Here is a 19,323-nt window from a genome sequence, read left to right as displayed (position 1 = left end):
AAAAAAAAAAAAAAAGGTAAAACTTAACTGATGATAATTAAGACAATGAAATAGCATGTTAGAGATACACTGTAAATCAAATCTTTCAATTTCAGGGTGAAATTGGTGAACCGGGACAAAAAGGCAGCAAGGGTGACAAAGGAGAAAATGTAAGTTTCCTACTTTTTATTGAGAGAACATTATTTATTTAACACCTTTTCCTATTTACCATTGATATTTTTATATCATACTACTTACTTTCCTAGCCAAAACTTATAATACCAATACTACGTTACCTCTGCAGTTACATAATTCTATAATTTTATATATTTGTGATGTTTTCTATTTCTGTGATTAAGTAAAGTATGATGATTGTAGGCCATTATTTATAACTCTGCTATAACAAATGAAAGAGTAACATAATGAAATAGTCTTTTTTGTAAGAGTATGAGAAATTATATATACATATATTTACCAAAATTAATAGCATTACTATGTTTTACTTGTATACAAATTGGTAGCTCATTCCAATATATTAGAAGCACTTATTTTAAAATTTTTCCTTTAAATCATAAAACTTCAAAATAATTTTGGTTGCTCATTCAAATGGTATGTTCACTCTTGTCTTTATGATGTTTTTCTTTGGTCATTACCAGTTTACATTCTCTTTAAAGTATGTATTTAAACATGTTCCTACTTCTTAAATGAACTATATTGGATGATGATACTGTCACGTGCTTCAGCACTTCCTTACTAATTTATACTTTCTAAAGAATATCTGTGGACATTATTTTCTAAGTTCTTTATTTTCACTTTTTTCCCCCTTTAAGTGTTCATATATTTGCTCTCCAATAGAAACATAAATTGGGGGAGTACAGAGATACGTCCTTCAAGTATTTTTTTTTCACCTAGTATAGAAGTTTATACATTATCACCAGCAATTTTATTCTAACAGACCAGTCTGGTTCCATTTTGTGATCCATCAGTCTGATGCTTTTAGGGTTGGAATTACTGCCTACGTTAATACATAACTGAAAGAAGTTTTTATTAGAATTGATTGAATCCCAAACTGAAGAGTTACTGAAATCCTATGAGACGAATTTTTCTAACTAAAAAGGAAACTCTAGAATTAAAAGAGAAAAATCTTGCAGTAATAATTGTAGTATTTAATGCATAATAGGCTCTGGATTCATTTTTATATGCAGTATAACAAAACATCAACAAATAGGTGATAGCACTGATACTCTGGATCCGTACTGTAAAATTATGACAAGAAATTGTGTACAGAAAACCGGCTGCATATGTTTGGTGCAGTTAGTATTGACTGTAAATTTACAAAATGTATTTTGGTGTCTGCCTTAGTCTGTTTTGTGTTGCTATAAAGGAATACCCAAGGCTGGATAATTTAAAAGTAAAATAAGGTTATTTGGCTTACAGTTCAGCAGGTTGTGCAAAGAAGCCTGGGGCTGGCATCTGGTTGGCTTATGGTGAGCAGGCTTTTGTACTGTGTCAAAACATGGCAGAGAACTTAAAAGGGGAAGCAGGCCTGAACAAAGACAGACCAAACCCCTCAGGAATGCTAACTTTAAAACAACCCTCTTTCATGGGAACTAATTCATTCCTTGAAGTACCAATTCAATCTCCCCAGAGCAAGAACTCAATCACTATGCAGCTATTCCTTATGGATCCACCTTAAGAACCCAAACCCCTCCCATTAGACTCTACCTTCAACATTGGGAATTAGATTTCAACATGAGGTTCAGTGGGGACAAACCATATGCAAATGATAGCAGTAAATTACTTTAGATTCCATTTAGATTTCTTAATGATAAATAAATACTATTGATTTAATTAGACTACCTTATACACTTGACAGAAGCCACATTTTTAAAAGTTTTATTTACTCCTTAAAAGCTATGCTAAAATGACTGAATGACCATTATTTGGGTCAGCAAATCTCAAATAGTTTTCCTCAGGCCCCTTGCATACTCTGAAAGGTTTTTGAGGAGCCCAAAAAGCTTTTGTTTATATGGGTTACTATAATATGAATGAAAACTGATATATTTAAAATATTTAGGGATTGATTTATTTAAAATTAAGAATAAGAAGCCCAAAGCACTTTTAATAAAAAAAGCTATATTTTTCCACATAAAAATATATAGTCCCAAGAGTAGCATTGTTACATTTTTTTGTCTAGCTTAATAGAAGAAGCTATATTCTCATATCTAGTTCAGCCTGTGGTGACATGTTTTGGTTGAAAGCATGAAGAAAATCTAGGCTCACATAAATTATGTAGTTATAAAAGGGAGGAGCATTTTCAGTAACTTTTCAGGTAATTTTGAATATTCTTTGATTTTACATAGGAATTTTATAAGTGGTAGTTTTTCTTAAAGGTCAACTGCAAAACAGAATTTGAAACAAAAACAGTGAACTTTTTGTGCTATTACTTTATATTCCACTGCTCTATCTTGCACGTTGATGACTATGTTTCATACATAATTTTGTAATACCTTTCATTGATAATTTGGAAATTATTAGTTTCCTGGGTACGATCCTCAAAGTATTGACACAATTCTTTATGCAATATCAATATCATAGGAAAATACTTTCAGATTGGGAAGATGTAAAGCCTGCAATGGCAGATGAAAGATTTCCAAAATTCTAATTTTCATTTTAAAGTTTAAATGTTATTGATGGTCAATACTGTCAGTTGTTTTCTTTGAAATCCAAGGCTTCCTTTATGTTGAATAACATCTGCCAAAATCATACTTATTATTTATAATCGCAGTTATTATTTATAACTGATTATTTATAATCACATTTATTATTTATAACTGTGATTATAAATAATCATAGTTTTTCTGTCAGCTGCTCTTTCAAGTAAAAATAGCGCTCCATGTAAAATTTAGTGTTCCATGTAAAAGTTCCGCCGGCATTTCAAACTATAATCCAAGTGTTTTTTTTTTCCTTTGAGACAAACTCTGTACTGCAGTATGAGGCAAAAATAATTTATGTATGTCTTCAATTTGTCAAACAAATATGAAAAGACACATATTCAAGGTCAATATTTAATAATATTAATAACTACCAAAGCCTCATCAATACAATTACATCCATAACATTCTTGGGCGGAACAGCCATTTTTATGTTGACTGAGAGTATATCATGATAAAACGCAATTAATACTTTTACAAATGGTAGCTACCAACATGATTAGCACTGAGTTACCAGCAATTTTATTCACCACAGATTTTTACATCATTAATGTAAAAGTCTATATAGTATAAAGGACAAATAATGCCTTACTGTTGTTATGAGAAGAGTTATGAACTAGCAGAATCCTAAAAGGATATGAAGAACTCCCAGTGGCCCATGAACCAGATTTTCAGAATCTTGCTTTAATAGTTTCCCCACAAGTAGTAGTTATGATACAGAACAAAACAGTTCAATGATACTTTTATTTCTTTAATGCCTGAGCTTTTTCTATTACCTGACCAGTTACTAATGTAAGAAAATGAGACGCTGAAGAAATAGCTATGCATGTGAGACTCATAATCGCTTTTGAAAACTGCTCAAAATAAGAGGTCCTGGTGTACTTAATATGTAACAATTAGTTTACATGTGTATGCATATGTGAAAATTCCAAATTTTCATGTATCACTACATTCTATCTGTATAGAACCTTCAGAATTCTGATGTTTACTCAGAAGATAGTATACAAATTTTTCATGAGCCCTTTCCTAATCATATTTATCTCATTAAAGAAATCTGATACTTTGAAAATTTTCAAATGTGAATCTTACAACTTGATTTCTGTTAGCATAGAAATCTATCTTGAATATTACAGATAAGAGTGCTTTCAATATATGTCAACTTAAAATTGATTTCAAATGTGAAAGTTTGAGTATCAAGAAGTAAAATAAATAATGATTGCACTAAATGCAAAAGAGTTCTATGCGATGCTTCTTTTTTTCCAAAGGAGTGCAGAAATATTTGATCTTGGTAGGCTAAATGTTCTGTTTCATATAGCTGAGGCTCTTCTGGCTTCACTTTATAAATTACTTATTTTTATCTCACTGCAGGGTCCTCCTGGTCCCCCAGGTCTTCAAGGACCAGTTGGTGCCCCTGGAATTGCTGTAAGTATTCCACATTGTTCCATAAATCTAAATCCTTACAGCTCCCTAGTTAAATTTATATACTGTCCCATAACCAGTCAATTTTTTGGGGTAATAAGTTTTGTTTGTATGTTTCACATTAAATCGAATTTAAATGATCAAATATAGCTAGCCAAGCTGATGCTTAGAAACAAAACATATTGTAACTTCATTTGAAAATAAGTAATAATTTGTTGAGAATTCCTTAATATGTAATAATTCAGAAAATTATTTCCATTATGAGACAGCTTTTGCTTCTCTTGGTATACAGGATCAAATCAAAATCAGTCATAATCCAGAAGCAAAGCAAGCAAGCAAAACAAACAATAACATATTGAAGCAGATAATGGGAATTTAGTCTACTTTTTACTTGGTTATTCTTAAATACATCTGCTTTGGTTAAATTGGAAATGGTCACATTTTTTGTAATGACCCATATAATAATGATTTTTTTCTAGTTTGGGACAATTTTTCTTTCTCTTCTCTAGGGAGGTGATGGTGAACCAGGTCCTAGAGGACAGCAGGGGATGTTTGGGCAAAAAGGTGATGAGGGTGCCAGAGGCTTCCCTGGACCTCCTGGTCCAATAGGTCTTCAGGTAAGATGCCCCTGTCATTGTTTACTCCATCATTTCTACCTACTTCTCACCAGGCTTTCTGATGGATGTAAAACAAAATATTTTTTTTCTTTGTTCTACATAAGAACTTGAGAATAATGTTTATTCATAAAGATTGTTTTATTTAAATGTGTAACTGAACTTGAAATCCTTGTTATCATGTTTGATTAATTCTCCTGAACGTGTATCAGGGCTGGTTCCTAATTCTGGAGTATTTTTAGTCCCACTTTAATTATTACACCTCCTTTCTTCACTCCTATTTTGTTTGGAAAATGAACTACAGCTTTACCTAAGTCTGATACTTAAAAGTAAGGTATTAGGGTTCTTTCATACGACTCATAAGAAGATAAATTAGTATTTCAGACTGATAGCAATAGGAGGCACACAAATTCCTAGGGAGACAGGGATGCATCCCTGGAGAAATTCGACCTATGACTCTTACTTTCAAGATGGCTAAAAAAAATTAGAAGCATTTCTCAAAGAAATGGGATCCTGCCAATAGCAACTGCCAACAGCACATGTTAAACAATAATAGGTAAACAAATTAACAGTCGATCATTTAAGATAAATTATTATTATTTTAAAATTATAATTTAAACTTTATGAAGCATATCCAGGAAAAGAAGTATTAAATTGTAGAACACTAAAGGCTGAGAGAATTCTGTTCAAATATATCTTACAATTGGACTCTTAGACAAAATGTTCCAGAGCGGACATCTTCTATTCTAGGTTGTTTTTTACTTTGCACGTGATGTTCACTGCTTCCTACGAACTTTGGAAGCATTGAGCTTTTTTCTTCCTCTTGCTTATTCTATCTCTTCCTAGTGATCCACGCAAAGGTTGTAACATTTTGTCTTAAATGATATTGAGGAACCACATGAGGATAACTTATGGTATATTATTAGTATTAGAAATGGTAAATTAAGTCATCTAGTTCACTGAACCTAGAAATTTGTGAAGTTGTAGAAAAGTATATGTAAATTGAATTTATATAAACAGTTCATATCTTCATTTTTATAAATATAATTATACAATTACTGTTTTTTGATATTAGATAGCTTATTATATGCATAATTACACAAATTACATTATAAACACAGTATAATGAACTATTACTGTTAAAACACTCAATGGATGTTTATCAGATAACATGATTTTTTAATTGTCTCATTTTATTTTAAGGTCAAAATAATTCTTTTTAAACTTGGAAAGTGAAAAAATTTTACTTTCATACTTGTCATGTTTAACTCAGTTATACTTGTTAGACAATTATACATAAACAGTGATAAGTACCACATATCAATATGTGTAAGAAGCACACATATTTGAAAACAACAGGACTTTAAAATTAGATTGCCAATGGATATTTATTTTCTTTTTTTGCATTTGACTAATTAGTCTGAATCCTATAAAACCGTAATTTACAAACAGTTCTCATGATTAAAGAAGGTGTCTTGTAGATTATATTTATAAAATATTCAATACAATTATCATCTTCATTTCCACAAAGTAAGAAATGTGCTTTTTGATGAGGGTGACTCAAGAAATCAATTCATTACAATTGTGATTATATTTTCCCACAGCTACTTCTTTAAATCAGGAAATTGGATGATGCTAATGTAATTAACATGTTCACAATTGCATCCGCCTCCTTTAATTGAGTCTTCGTGGCAGAATAGATATTAGCAATTATAATAGACATAAAATAATCTAACATTCAGATTAAATGTCTTGATTTTTCAATTTGATGTTTACTATCATCTGCATATGAAGGATATACACACATACATATATATGGAGGGAGAGAGAGTGTGCGTTCTTGGTCTAACTTCATTTTCGACTCATCATTTAAGTGGCAATGATTTTAAATTGACAGACCTTAAAACAGAAACTCTCTATGCATAAATTACCTCCTTGGAGAAAGGTAGGACATTTCATGAGAACTGATTAACCCTAGAGTGCCTTTCAGCGTGTTTAGTTCCATGCAACAAGAGATTTTGACTCATTATGTCTCCACTGATTGTAATAATGATAATTTTCTGTCTTAATCAATATAAACTATGATCTAACTTAATTAAAAAGAAATAATTTTTTTTCTATTGTGATATTTTTATTGAATTAATTGGAATAATTATATGCATTAAAAAGATGAAAATGTACAACTGAGTTTGTAATAAAAATAAAACTGTGAACTAATATTGACATACCTTTTAATTTGGGGATACTAAATTAGATGAACCCTATCCTAAAGGGTGTGAAAACCAGGATAGAAAATAAGGAATGTGATTTTTAATGTATTGTGTTTTTGGAAACTTAATTATGTTTAAGTTGTGGTATGTGCTATTTAAGAAAATGGTGTTAAAGTGAAATATTTATTTCAACTGTGTTAAAATATGCATGCATGTTTAAGAATTTAAGTTTATGTGTTTCATCAAATTAAGAATTTGAATTTCTGAAATAGACTGACTTAGAACCTAAAATTTTTTGCAATCACCTACAAGTAATTTTTAGGTCAATAGGATCTGAGAAATACTACCTGTCTTTTTCTTTCAGAAACTTCACTTATAATTCTAGAAACAATCATCAGATGATAGTAACAGTTTGGGGAGTACATATAGCACTCTCTTTTCTTAGACGTCTTACTGATATTTGAGAAAAAATAAATGAAATTCTGGTACATATTTTTTGTTACAAATTCGTAACTAAGATTTCTTTATAAAAATGAATATATGCCACAATTAAACAAATATATAAATACATCCAGTAAAGTACCCTCTTTAAAAACTGAAAATCACGTGGATATAGTAGGTTATAAAAACAATTTTGTACATTACCAACATTAAAAAATTAAATAGAACAGAATAAAGTAAAATAGAATGAAAATATCAAAGGCTATCATCTGTGCGCAAAAGGCTAAGTACTGCTTTTTGAAACTCATGTTTCAGCTACTTTACATGTGCATGGTTAGGGAGCATTAAGTAAAATGTATTTTTCACAGTAGCTCACAGTCAAATAATATTCAGCAATTGCAGTGCAGTGTCAAGAAGTCAGTAATGTCACTAAAGTACTAGCAGTTATTTAGAACTTTTACATTGTTTGTATTTTTATTTCTAAAATAGATTACACCTAAAATATTATTATATAAACATTAAAAATTGTGTATTGCATATATGAGATGTATTAATATATAATTATATACTGAAAACATTAAAAAATGAAAAAATCCATAATCCTACAATATTAGAAATGATTACTATGTTTGCTATTTCTGTCTGATAATTAGCGTGCCTATTCTAGATACATATTTTACAGTTAAAGTTATACCATGCATATTCATTTTTATTTTTTATTTACTGTATATATTATTCATGTTTAGAGTATTAGTATCACATTAATAGTCACATAACATTCCACTACTTTATATAATTGAATTTCTTTAGTTCTTTTTTCTAAGATTAAACTTCTGGAATGACAGGATTTTTACTATTATAGCTACTGTTAGCAAGAAATATTTTATTGAATATAGCTATGCTTGTTAGTTTATTTTCTTAGAATTCATTCATTCAACAAACATTTTAATTTTTTATTGCTCCTCTGCTAGTTCCTGAACAGTTGACACCTAAAAGATCACTGATGAATGCATGCCCCAAAGTAGTTCATGACTGTAAATATACATAAAAGTGACATAAGAAAATTTGTAAATGTAAAATTGATGTACGTACCAAGTATTGTTGTGATATGAAAGAGGAAATAAAAATAATCTTCATGGAATAATTCTTGGAATGATCAAGTAATTAGTCAAGAAGTAGAATAATTTTTCCATAAAGAAATAGATTTTTCCATAAAGAAATAGAAATTTGAGTGCAATCTTTCTGTCTTCCTTTATACCATAACACAGAGCTTCTCCTAAATAGCAGTTACAGTGCAATTGAATACAATGGAAATAGATTTGAAAGATTTTTTTTTTTTTTCCTGTTGCCCAGGCTGGAGTGCAGTGGCACAATCTCGGCTCACTGCAAATTCTGCCTCCCGGGTTCACAGCATTCTCCTGTCTCATCCTCCCTAGTAGCTGGGACTACAGGTGCCTGACACCATGCCCGGCTAATTTTTGTATTTTTAGTCGAGTTGGGGTTTCACTGGTGTTAGCCAGGATGGTCTCAATCTCCTGACCTCGTGATCCGCCCGCCTCAGCCTCCCAACATGCTGGGATTACAGGCGTGAGCCACCGCTCCCGACCCGAAAGAATTTTTAAAAGTATAATATAGTAGGTTTCATGAGCTCAATGATTTGTAAGATTCAGAAATTGAATTAACAGTTTCAAGAATTCAGAAGATATTTATAACCTTTGAAATATATTAGAATATTTATTTTACCAAACTGGTACCTAACTATAAAAACCTCGTGTTCTAAAATATTTTGGGCCAAGAGTTTCCAGAAATCTGTACCAGAGAAGTTCTGTATATTATTTGTACAGGACTGAGCAAATGGTTGGGCATTCATAAATTCCCAGATCAAATTATATATTTAGTTATTGTAACTAAAAATAAACAATATAATATTATACAAAAAATAAATGTTATTTGTAAATGTAGGTGTAAGATTTTATTACATGTGGTCAACACTCGTATAGTAGGTGTTTTAACAGATGTTAGTATCTGAATCTTCATTTCCATGTACTTATTGAACTTTATACTTGATTTTATCTTAGAAATTGATCAAACGTGTCTTTTTAAATACATGAGTGATTTTTATTATTTTTCTATTATATTTTCTTAGGGTCTGCCAGGCCCACCTGGTGAAAAAGGTGAAAATGGGGATGTTGGTCCCATGGTAAGTTTTTATTTTTTGGTGTTTGATGGGTATGTGTCATATGTATGGCAGTCACTGCTTTGTAAATTATTATGTGTTCTTTCATTACTATGTATATATTATTGAGGTGTATATAAACAACTGCCATGCTTTAGTTGTTTCTTAGTCTGTAGCTCAGGATTTTTATTTGGAGCAGGTAAAGAATAGGTGATATTCACTCAAGATTTAGATAATTAGCAATTTATACAGAATCAAAAATTAACTGTACTTTGAAACAAATTCTTAATTTAATAAGCAATTATGTCTTAATTAGAATGCTATGACTTATAGTTATTTGCATTTATTGATTCTGGCTATCTAAGACCTGAATTGAAAATTTGAAATGCATATAATTGTTTATGTAACACTACCTTAGATAAGAAAATAATTAGCAAAGGTAATTGAAATCCATAATGAAATGTGATGACTGCATGTCTTAAGTGTCCCTTTCCTTCAACATTGCCCCCAGTTTTCACTTCCTTCAGAATACACATTTTGAAATTTTAACACTTGTCTGTTAGGTTTTATTCTCCTTAGGAATTACACTCAAATCTATTATATTCTTTGAAATGATCTGTATCATCATTAATAAAATTAGATATAAGAAATGCCTAAAAAAACTTTGCTGATTCAAATAACTGGTTAATAGTTCCAAGCGGTATCAGATACTTTCCAGATATGGTTATCATGGTTCTGTGAATCATTGATATATTCTTCCTGATTACATAGTAATAGATAATAACAGAAAAGCTTTTCAACCATGGCATTAGAATAAACTGAAATCTTTTAAAAATACTAGTGTCCTGTGAAATGTACTAATGTGCAGTGAAAAACACTTGCTATATAGACTATTTCAATCACAACCTTGAGGTAGGAGGTTCTGTCATCAGTATTTTATATAAAGTGTTCCAAGTTAATTTGACTGTACTGTCTGGAGAAAGAATCTTTGTTTTACAATGAAATTAAATAATTATTCTTATTTCTAATTCTAGCATATAGAACCTAGGAGTTGACATAGAAAAAGCTAAAAATACGTATCCACAAAAAATACTTCTATTGAGTTAATGAATTCTAAATCTACTCAAGCACCATTTCTTTTTCCAACTTTACATTCTCTTTATGTTGTAACATATTCTAGAATGAAATATATCTAATTATATTGTGAACATATTATACCAGACAGTAGCAATAGACTTTCTTGACCCATTTTCTAATCAAATTATTTCTCCTGAAATCCTAATTTCCTCATAGCTATGTGTAAAGGCTCATTTGCTAACATGATGTTGTATCCATCAGGGATGACTTATAACCCTGATATGCTTCACTAACTATAGTTTTTACAGGCTTAAACTTCTTTTAGTTTTTTAGTCATAATATGAAAATGTTGGAAACACATTTGAATTTGGTCTTTGTAAACCTCAATATTTCTCTCTTATAGGGTCCACCTGGTCCTCCAGGCCCAAGAGGCCCTCAAGGTCCCAATGGAGCTGACGTAAGAACTCTGAAATATATGTTAATTACTTTGAAGTTATATAGATATTGTTATTTTATAGCAGGTGCTCTCTGTGAGTTATAATGCAGATAATCACACTATTGTTTAATATTAAGTGGTTAAGAACTCAAGGGTCACCTATTCACTCTACTTCATTATGTAACACAATAAATGGAATTTATAGTGACTAAATCATGGTAAATATAACATAGGTACACATTTTCCATTCAATATATATTTACTGTGACTGTGAAATGTTATAATGTTGTGTATATTATAATTACCACATCATGGTAATTATAATACCATGTTCAAACCAACATACTTAGACTGTGCCTTGCATATGATAACTCTTATGCCCTTGTTAACACTGCCTTTCGTCTAAAAGCTTTGCATTTTGTATTTTCAGTCTATATAACGTTACAGCAGCACATGCACCCTTTATCACGTAAAATGTTTTAATTGTATAAAGATGATATTTTCCAAGCTTAAAAATTATTTTAGTGTTATAAGATTTTGAAATATAATGCCATATTTATCTTACTGTTACCATTAACGGATCTATGGCTTTGATAGTATTTTTCCTTCTGGCCAACTTTTCACAATGAAATCTATGTGTTCTTCATGTCTCTGGTCTTCATTTTCTTCATTCTTCTTTAATACCTGCTTTAAATTCTGGCAGGCCAGAACTGAGAAAAAAAATAGACTAGAAATGGAGGAACTAAAAGAGTTTGTAGATTTTAATTCTTCTTAGGTAATTTAAAAGCTAAAAGATGTTATAAGGGGTTTGTTTCTTGCCTGGGTTATGTAATTCTTAACCAGGATCACAATTTTGATTCACTACAAAATCATTGCCTAAAACCAATCTAACTATTCTGTTGGCAAAGAGATTGAAATTATGCTTCAGGAATGAACCAGAGTGTGAAAGTCTCCTGCTTTATCTTCAAAATTATAGTGAATTTGAAAATCAGTGTAATATATTAAATTATTTGCTATCCAGCACATTTGACAACTCTATTAAGTATCATTTAGTCTCATTCTTTAAATGACTAAGAATACTCATGCATCGATTTCTCTCTTTTTTGAGAACAACTAGATACATGTTTACAAATGCATTATTTTAATAAGAATATGGATAATTGCATTCCTTTTTCTACACTGCAGGGACCACAAGGACCCCCAGGATCTGTTGGTTCAGTTGGTGGTGTTGGAGAAAAGGTAAATCTATTAGTGACACACAGTTTGAAACAGCATTAATTAAGAACTTTAATAATATTGGGTAGTAGTTTAAGTGCTTCTAGTATGAGTGTTTCTAAGCCTTTTACATAGTTATATGATTCACATATCATCTAGTAGTTTCAAAAACTAAAGTTAACATGATTTTGAAATATGTTTTGATTGCCAGTTATTATATTGAATGAGTATAGATATTATTTTCTTTAATCTAAGCAGGAACCTCATAATTATGGTGTCATTATTATCTACATTTATAAGCTGAGAAAGCTGAGCCCTAGAGGATTCCTGTAATTTCATCAAAGTTTTTCCTTAGAAGGTGACTAAGCTAGGATACACTGCAGTCCACGAATGTCTAGTCATACTCAGTACTCAAAATAGAAGAGATTGGTTGATGTAACTTAAAGGGAAAAAGGAATCTTTCAAACAGCAAAGGAATTAATCATTCATTTTGTTACATTTTGAGTTATATTTTCATTACTAATACTCTGACCTATCTTTGTAACTTTTCAAAATAGTTGGCATGAGCCACAATATCTGGGCTCAGAATAGCTTTTTTTTTTTCTTGTGAACATGATTTTGTTTAAAAAATCTGCTCTTCCTTTTATAAAAATGTCAAAATGATCCACTGATTTCTTGTTTAAGCATTCATGCTCACTTGTTAATAGAATTTTCAAGAAAATTATTGGTATTTGCTTGTTTTAAAAAATAAACTACCCATTTTCAGAAAGGAAAGAATTATATTTATAACATCACATATTATGCAGTGAAAACACTAAAGATTTCCTTAATTTGCTAGTTATTAAAGGATATCCGTAGTGTAGACTTACCCCATTCTTAAAAATGATTCCCTTCTTGGTCTCAAGTTTTTTCATATATTTTATACTTAAATTGATTTCTTTTAATTAAAGCATTTAATTCTCAGAAAAAATATAATATGATTAGATTATGTTACTACATTTTGATGTTTACTTCAGCTCAACGCTTGTATTCTAGTATTTTAATTATAATCAATGTTATTTGATTAAGATAATTTTTAACTCGTTATCTAATTCTTACTGCATTCTTTGATTGACTGCCTTTTTTTAATATTCTTATATTTAAAGTTGTGTGTTGAAACTGTTCCGGTAGTTGGTGTTGAAATTGAAAACACATTTTTTATTCCATTCAGTTGTCCTAGAAAACATTTTTCATGGTGCTCAGGTTCCTATGGGAGACTACTGGTCTCTGAGGATATCATCATGGTAGACAAAAGACCCCAAGGCACACACCTTTTCCTCTTCTCTTTGCATCATCTCCTTTCGGCTCTAATGCTGACTCAATTGTTGTGGGAGCTAGTCTCTAGGATTACTAGCTTTTACTGACTTGTTTCCTAAAGATTTTGAATGCAGAGGGAAAGCTGTCATTATTTCAGTGATACTCTTGAAAATAGGCATGAATGCCAGATGTTTAGAGTTCTGAGAAACTTCCTTCCACATTGTTTCCATTTAATTTAAAGCCTATGTATATTATAGTAATACTTTGCCAACTTTGACTCTTATGAGAATAATTCAGTCAATCTGAATCATTTTGAATCAATCCGAGTCAAAATGTGTTACAATAAAAAACAGTTTTAATTTTGCTCCTTTCTTTTGCATTTTTTTAATGTGACAGAGAACAGGATAGAAGCAGAATTCTAACCTTCGTTTTTTTGTTGTTGTTGTTTTTTAATCAAGGATAATATAATTTCTAATAGATTACAAATTTCTGACATCAGCTTTGATTCTGGCTGAATGTATACCCATTTCTATATTGAAAAATTTATTTCCAGTCACTGACAATGAAGAATAAAAAAAGTATATTTTAGTCATGTTGCATTTTGTTTAAATATATTTAACCTGTTCTTCATGTATTGTATAATTGCTATAAGTAGCTTTGGCACTTCAATAATTTTGTCAATACTTGGAAATATGTCAGGATATTTTCTTAAGGTTTATACATATTTTATAACTTTGTACATACAGAGTAATTTGTTGTTTTTTCTAAAAGGATATGTACCTAAATACGTGTGTTATGTAATGAGGTAAATAGTTACACAATAAGTAATGATGACTTCATAACCTAACATCTCCTTCATATACCAGTGCTCTATCATAAAACTTATATTAAATATTATTCTTCAGAATGGTGTGCAGCATTGCGATACTAGATATATAGACTTAATTTATATAATATTAGTCTTATTGCCATGGTTTATTGATTTATGATTTTGTCCCACCTTCCTTAAAATATTTTAAATGAAACATTTTAGATAAATTATAAATTTCATTTTAACTAATTGTCATTTTACATTGTGCACACTTGGATCTAACATCCAAAATGGTAGTTTTCTTATATTTTGGACAAATGAATATTAATATATTATTCTTAAAATGAAGAGACTTTGTAGTAAAAAGCTCATACTTTTTAAATTTTTCTAATGTTTTAATTTTTTTATCACCTCAAGCATTTATCACTAGAAAGCACATACTTAAACTCTTAAGATTATTTAAACCTATCTTTTCACTGCATATCATTTCACTCATTTAATAAAAAGAAAATAATCTTTTCACAATATCCATAAATTTAACTTTATAGTTGATAAGAATGAAAAGAGAACAACAAAACTTATAGAGGGTTACTAAAAATATTTCAACTATTTCTTCTGTAGTTCTAACTTTCTGTGATGTTACCATGAATTAATGTGGTACATAAGAAAACGTTTTGGTTATTTCTTTTGCTGTGTGGAAGTTTTTTAGTTTAATTAAATCTCATTTGTCTAGTTTGGGGGTTTCTTTTGCCTGTGCTTTTGAGGTCTTAAGTCATGAATTATTTGCCTAGACCAATGTGCAGAAGAGTTTTGCCTATGTTTTATTTTAGTATTTTTATAGTTTCAGGTCTTATGTTTAAATTCTTGAATCCTTCTTCAGTTGATTTTTGTATATGGTAAGAGATAGGAGTCTAGTTTAATTCTGCTTAAGGCAAATCAGATTTCTCAGCACTATTTATTGAAAACAGGATCTTTTCCTTTTTGTTTTTGTCAACTTTGTCAAAGATTAGTTTGCTGTAAATATGCAGTGTGATGCCTCCATTTTTGTTCTTTTTGCTTAAGATTGCTTTGTCAATAAGGCTCTTTTTGTGGGTTCATGTGAATTTTAGGATTTTTTTCTATTTATATGAAAAATGACATGTTCAATGTACATGCTCAATAGATTTATCATATTTCTAAATAAATATTTTAATATGGACATTTTACAATTGATTTCAATGCCAAAGTACTTGCTTCATTTTTAAGATATGAATATTAGCTCTTGGAAATATCACTAACATATCATTCCATTATACTGAGATAGATGAATGATACCTCTCTTTATAAATAATATAAATGCAATATTTTTCTTGTAAGATTTATCCAAAAATTCTGGAAGTATTTGCTGTTCATCTTGAGAGATGAAGTAATGTACACATCACACTACTAATAATAAACTCGTGAGAAGTACTTGATATCTCCACCATTAAGTGGGCAATTTAAGAATTTAAAATATGTGTATGTTCTCAGAGTAAGAAACTATGTACACAAAAATAGTCTCTGCCCTGAAATTGTGTTTGTATGTAATATGACACATTTACTTAAGAGCAGTGGATTTGTGTCAGGAATATTGGAAATATTAGAGTTAAAAAGTAAGGGAAATATAGGCCTCACTTCTTTTTCAATTTAAAAGAACAATTACCACCTCACAATTGCGAAGACCGCTAGTGGGACTGATTTTGAGTGGAAACATGGTAAATGAATGTACTGTTTTACTTAAATGATTACTTGAACAAGATGTTATATTTTTTGTGCATTTTGAAGTATGAGGCATTAGCAACAGACTTTCATAGGTAAAACCTACTAGTTAAAGAGATTTATTTATTAGTCCACTGGGCTAGAAAAAAAGCCATTCATATCTAAACAGGGAGATAATAAAGGCTATCACATTTATGTGTATATTCAAATGGAGCAGTTTTAATTAATGTCTAAGAACCTTTACATATATTATAATTATTGTCTTTCCTCTAAGTTCTTTAGATTCCTGCTAAACAAATCCTATAAAATATCAACATATGTACCAGCAAGTCATCTGTTAATTTGTTGTAGTTAAGAGAAATAAATTTGTATTTTAGCAAACAATTTGAAATTGTTCACTCAATAAACTTGATTGTAATTTGAATATTGACACAGTGCAAATACATAATATTTTAGGAAACGTGCATGTCTGGTGATGGTTTTGTGGTAATCTGGATTAATATGCTGACTATTAACTAACCAGTGAGAACTATAGCATCAAGCCTATGTATTTCTGCCTACTTACCTGAGAAATAAAAGCACTGGAGTCACTAATAGAAAAAGTTATTTCTGTTATTAAAGTTTTTCAATGCCTTTTAAATAATATATAAAAGGCCAATCTAAAATTATATGATAACATTTGAATTTTACAAATGTAGAATATCATGTCTGTATTCTAATACTAATTTGATCTTCTCTATATAGGGTGAACCTGGAGAAGCAGGGAACCCAGGACCTCCTGGGGAAGCAGGTGTAGGCGTAAGTACTGTGTTATTGTTAACACCGTGTATTTTTGGTATGAGAATTTCTTTTACAGCATTACAAACATGTTACTTAACTCTTAGCTGTGATTCAACTTTTTACTTTCCCTTTCCAACCCGTTAGGGATAATCACAAATATAAAGCCTTGCTTAATAACTTTGGATGTCCTCTGCATATGTGGATTCATAAACCAATTGAAAAAAGATCATATTTGCTGAAGTTAGAACATTAAAACTATGGGCTGTTTACTGTATACCTTCCCTTTGATGAACTGTCCATAAAAGGAATAAGCAAAAAAGTCCTGCTGCCTTAAATAAACATGTATCAATCGTATTAGGACTATATTATTCTAATTAGCTTAAACCAGGAGTAAATTTGCCCACCAGGAAATATATGACAATATCTGGAGACACTTTTGGTCTTCAAACGTGGAGGGTTGGTACCCAGTTAGTAAAGGTCAGGGATACCACTGGACTTCTTAAAGGGCAGAGAACAGATCTCCACAGCAAAAATTGTCTGGCCCAACATGGTGAAACCCCATCTCTACTAAAAAGTACAAAAATTAGCTGGACATGGTAGCACATGCCTGTAGTCCCAGGTACTAGGGAGGCTGAGGCAGGAGAATCTCTTGAACTCGGGAGGCAGAGGTTGCAGTGAGCTCAGATTGTGCCACTACACTCCAACCTGGCGACAAAGCGAGACTCTGTCTTAAAAAAAAAAAAATTATCTGGCCCAATGTGCCAAGATTAATAAACTTTTATCCAAAATTTGTAAGATAACTCTTCTTTCCTTCTTTTTTTTTTTTTTTTTATAAAAAAAAAAAACTTTGCATAGGGTCCCAAAGGAGAAAGAGGAGAGAAAGGAGAAGCTGGTCCACCTGGAGCTGCTGGACCTCCTGGTGCCAAGGGGCCACCAGGTGATGATGGCCCTAAGGGTAACCCGGTAAGTGAGTTTAATCCCCTCTAATGTGGCATTTATGCCAAACTCACCTTGGAGCTTTTCTTAGAAAAATTAGAAATCCTGAGGCTCTGGACCATAGTTGGTAAATCTGACTTTTCATCATTTCATATATTCATAAGCATTCTCAATTGAATTAATTCTTCAGAATATTTTTGGCGGGAGAAGAGAAATATTCTCAGCAGGTTTTGCCATGATTTTAACCTCTTAACCTCCAGAATGTCATAACTTTATAAAAATTTATTTTTCATTTATTTCTTTTTCTTTCAAAACGTCATTCTAGGGCCCTGTTGGTTTTCCTGGAGATCCTGGTCCTCCTGGGGAACCTGGCCCTGCAGTAAGTATCAGGGAAAAATTAAGAAATTATTTTGGTGGGAATGTTTCCAGTTTCTGTATTGTTAATAAAGAAAAAAATCTAATTACCAAGTGAACTCCCAAAAACAGAAAGAAAAAGAAAACATAAAAAGTAATTGCAAATGCAGGAAAATCCATATAGTTGGAGACTGTTTCACCAACATTGAGTGATTAAGCTCTTCGTGCAACGTAGGTGCAACAGTTGGATTAGGTTCCTAGTCTTTGATGGGTTGTAAAAACAAATTATCTGAGTAGTATCATTATTGTTATTTCAAAGTTACAGGATCTTTGTTTTCTGTTTCTATTCTATAATATAAATCCTATTTCAAACTATACCATATTTGTTCATGGTGAAAGAATTCACTGGCATTGTATACTAATGACATCTTCTTTCTTCCTTATATAAAGAGCATGCTGGATTTTAAATTCGATATATTAATAGTAGCAGTTTTACAAAATTTTGTAGGGAGAGTGAGAGGTACAACAATCTTTTTTAAAAAGGATAAAAGAATATAGTGATTTTAGTTGTCCATCTGATAATTTTTCTCAAGGGGTGACCTAACATACCTTTTTCCTGATAAGTAGTGTGGTTTATTGATACTGAGATATATCTTGCTTCGTATTTTATTTCCTCTTATAGGGTCAAGATGGTGTTGGTGGTGACAAGGGTGAAGATGGAGATCCTGGCCAACCGGTGAGTAAATACACTATTTTTTTTTTAAGTCTTTACATAGTTTCAAGGCATTTTAATGAGACAATCAGAAGTAATCAGCCTTTGAAAAACATAGCTCTCTGTATATGCACTTTTCTGAAAGAATTATCAAAAAAATTTTTGAATTCCAGTTAAAAGTCAATCTTACATGGAGTGTTTCTTATTTGATGTAAATTAATAAACAGTCTTTATAATGAAAAATGTAATCATATCATACTAATGATATGATTAGTATCATATATAATATCACTATATCAAATTCAGTTATCCATTGTGTTAAAAAATTAAAAACACAATAATACTAAAAGAAAAGTTATCTCATCATTAACAAAGTTACTATCCCATCATTAGCATGAATTATTTTAATTGTGAAC

At 30.7% G+C, this 19,323-nt stretch overlaps 1 protein-coding gene across 4 annotated transcripts in view; it reads left to right on the top strand.

Moving 5' to 3' along the window:
- The window catches only part of COL11A1 (collagen, type XI, alpha 1), a 241,690-nt gene that overhangs the window by 186,566 nt on the left and 35,801 nt on the right, over positions 1-19,323 (top strand). For all 4 annotated transcript variants that reach the window (XM_011975884.1, XM_011975869.1, XM_011975892.1 and 1 more), the window contains 10 exons: positions 96-149; positions 4,062-4,115; positions 4,622-4,729; positions 9,524-9,577; positions 11,034-11,087; positions 12,252-12,305; positions 16,870-16,923; positions 17,761-17,868; positions 18,167-18,220; positions 18,878-18,931. In XM_011975884.1, the coding sequence (XP_011831274.1) occupies positions 96-149; positions 4,062-4,115; positions 4,622-4,729; positions 9,524-9,577; positions 11,034-11,087; positions 12,252-12,305; positions 16,870-16,923; positions 17,761-17,868; positions 18,167-18,220; positions 18,878-18,931 (648 nt within the window). The remainder of the gene's footprint in view (positions 1-95; positions 150-4,061; positions 4,116-4,621; positions 4,730-9,523; positions 9,578-11,033; positions 11,088-12,251; positions 12,306-16,869; positions 16,924-17,760; positions 17,869-18,166; positions 18,221-18,877; positions 18,932-19,323) is intronic.

Source organism: Mandrillus leucophaeus, unplaced genomic scaffold (genome assembly GCF_000951045.1).
Source record: "Mandrillus leucophaeus isolate KB7577 unplaced genomic scaffold, Mleu.le_1.0 Scaffold1012, whole genome shotgun sequence".
Lineage (NCBI taxonomy): Eukaryota > Metazoa > Chordata > Mammalia > Primates > Cercopithecidae > Mandrillus > Mandrillus leucophaeus.
The sequence above is the reverse complement of the archived record's forward strand: the minus strand, read 5'-3'. Positions and strand labels throughout refer to the sequence as shown.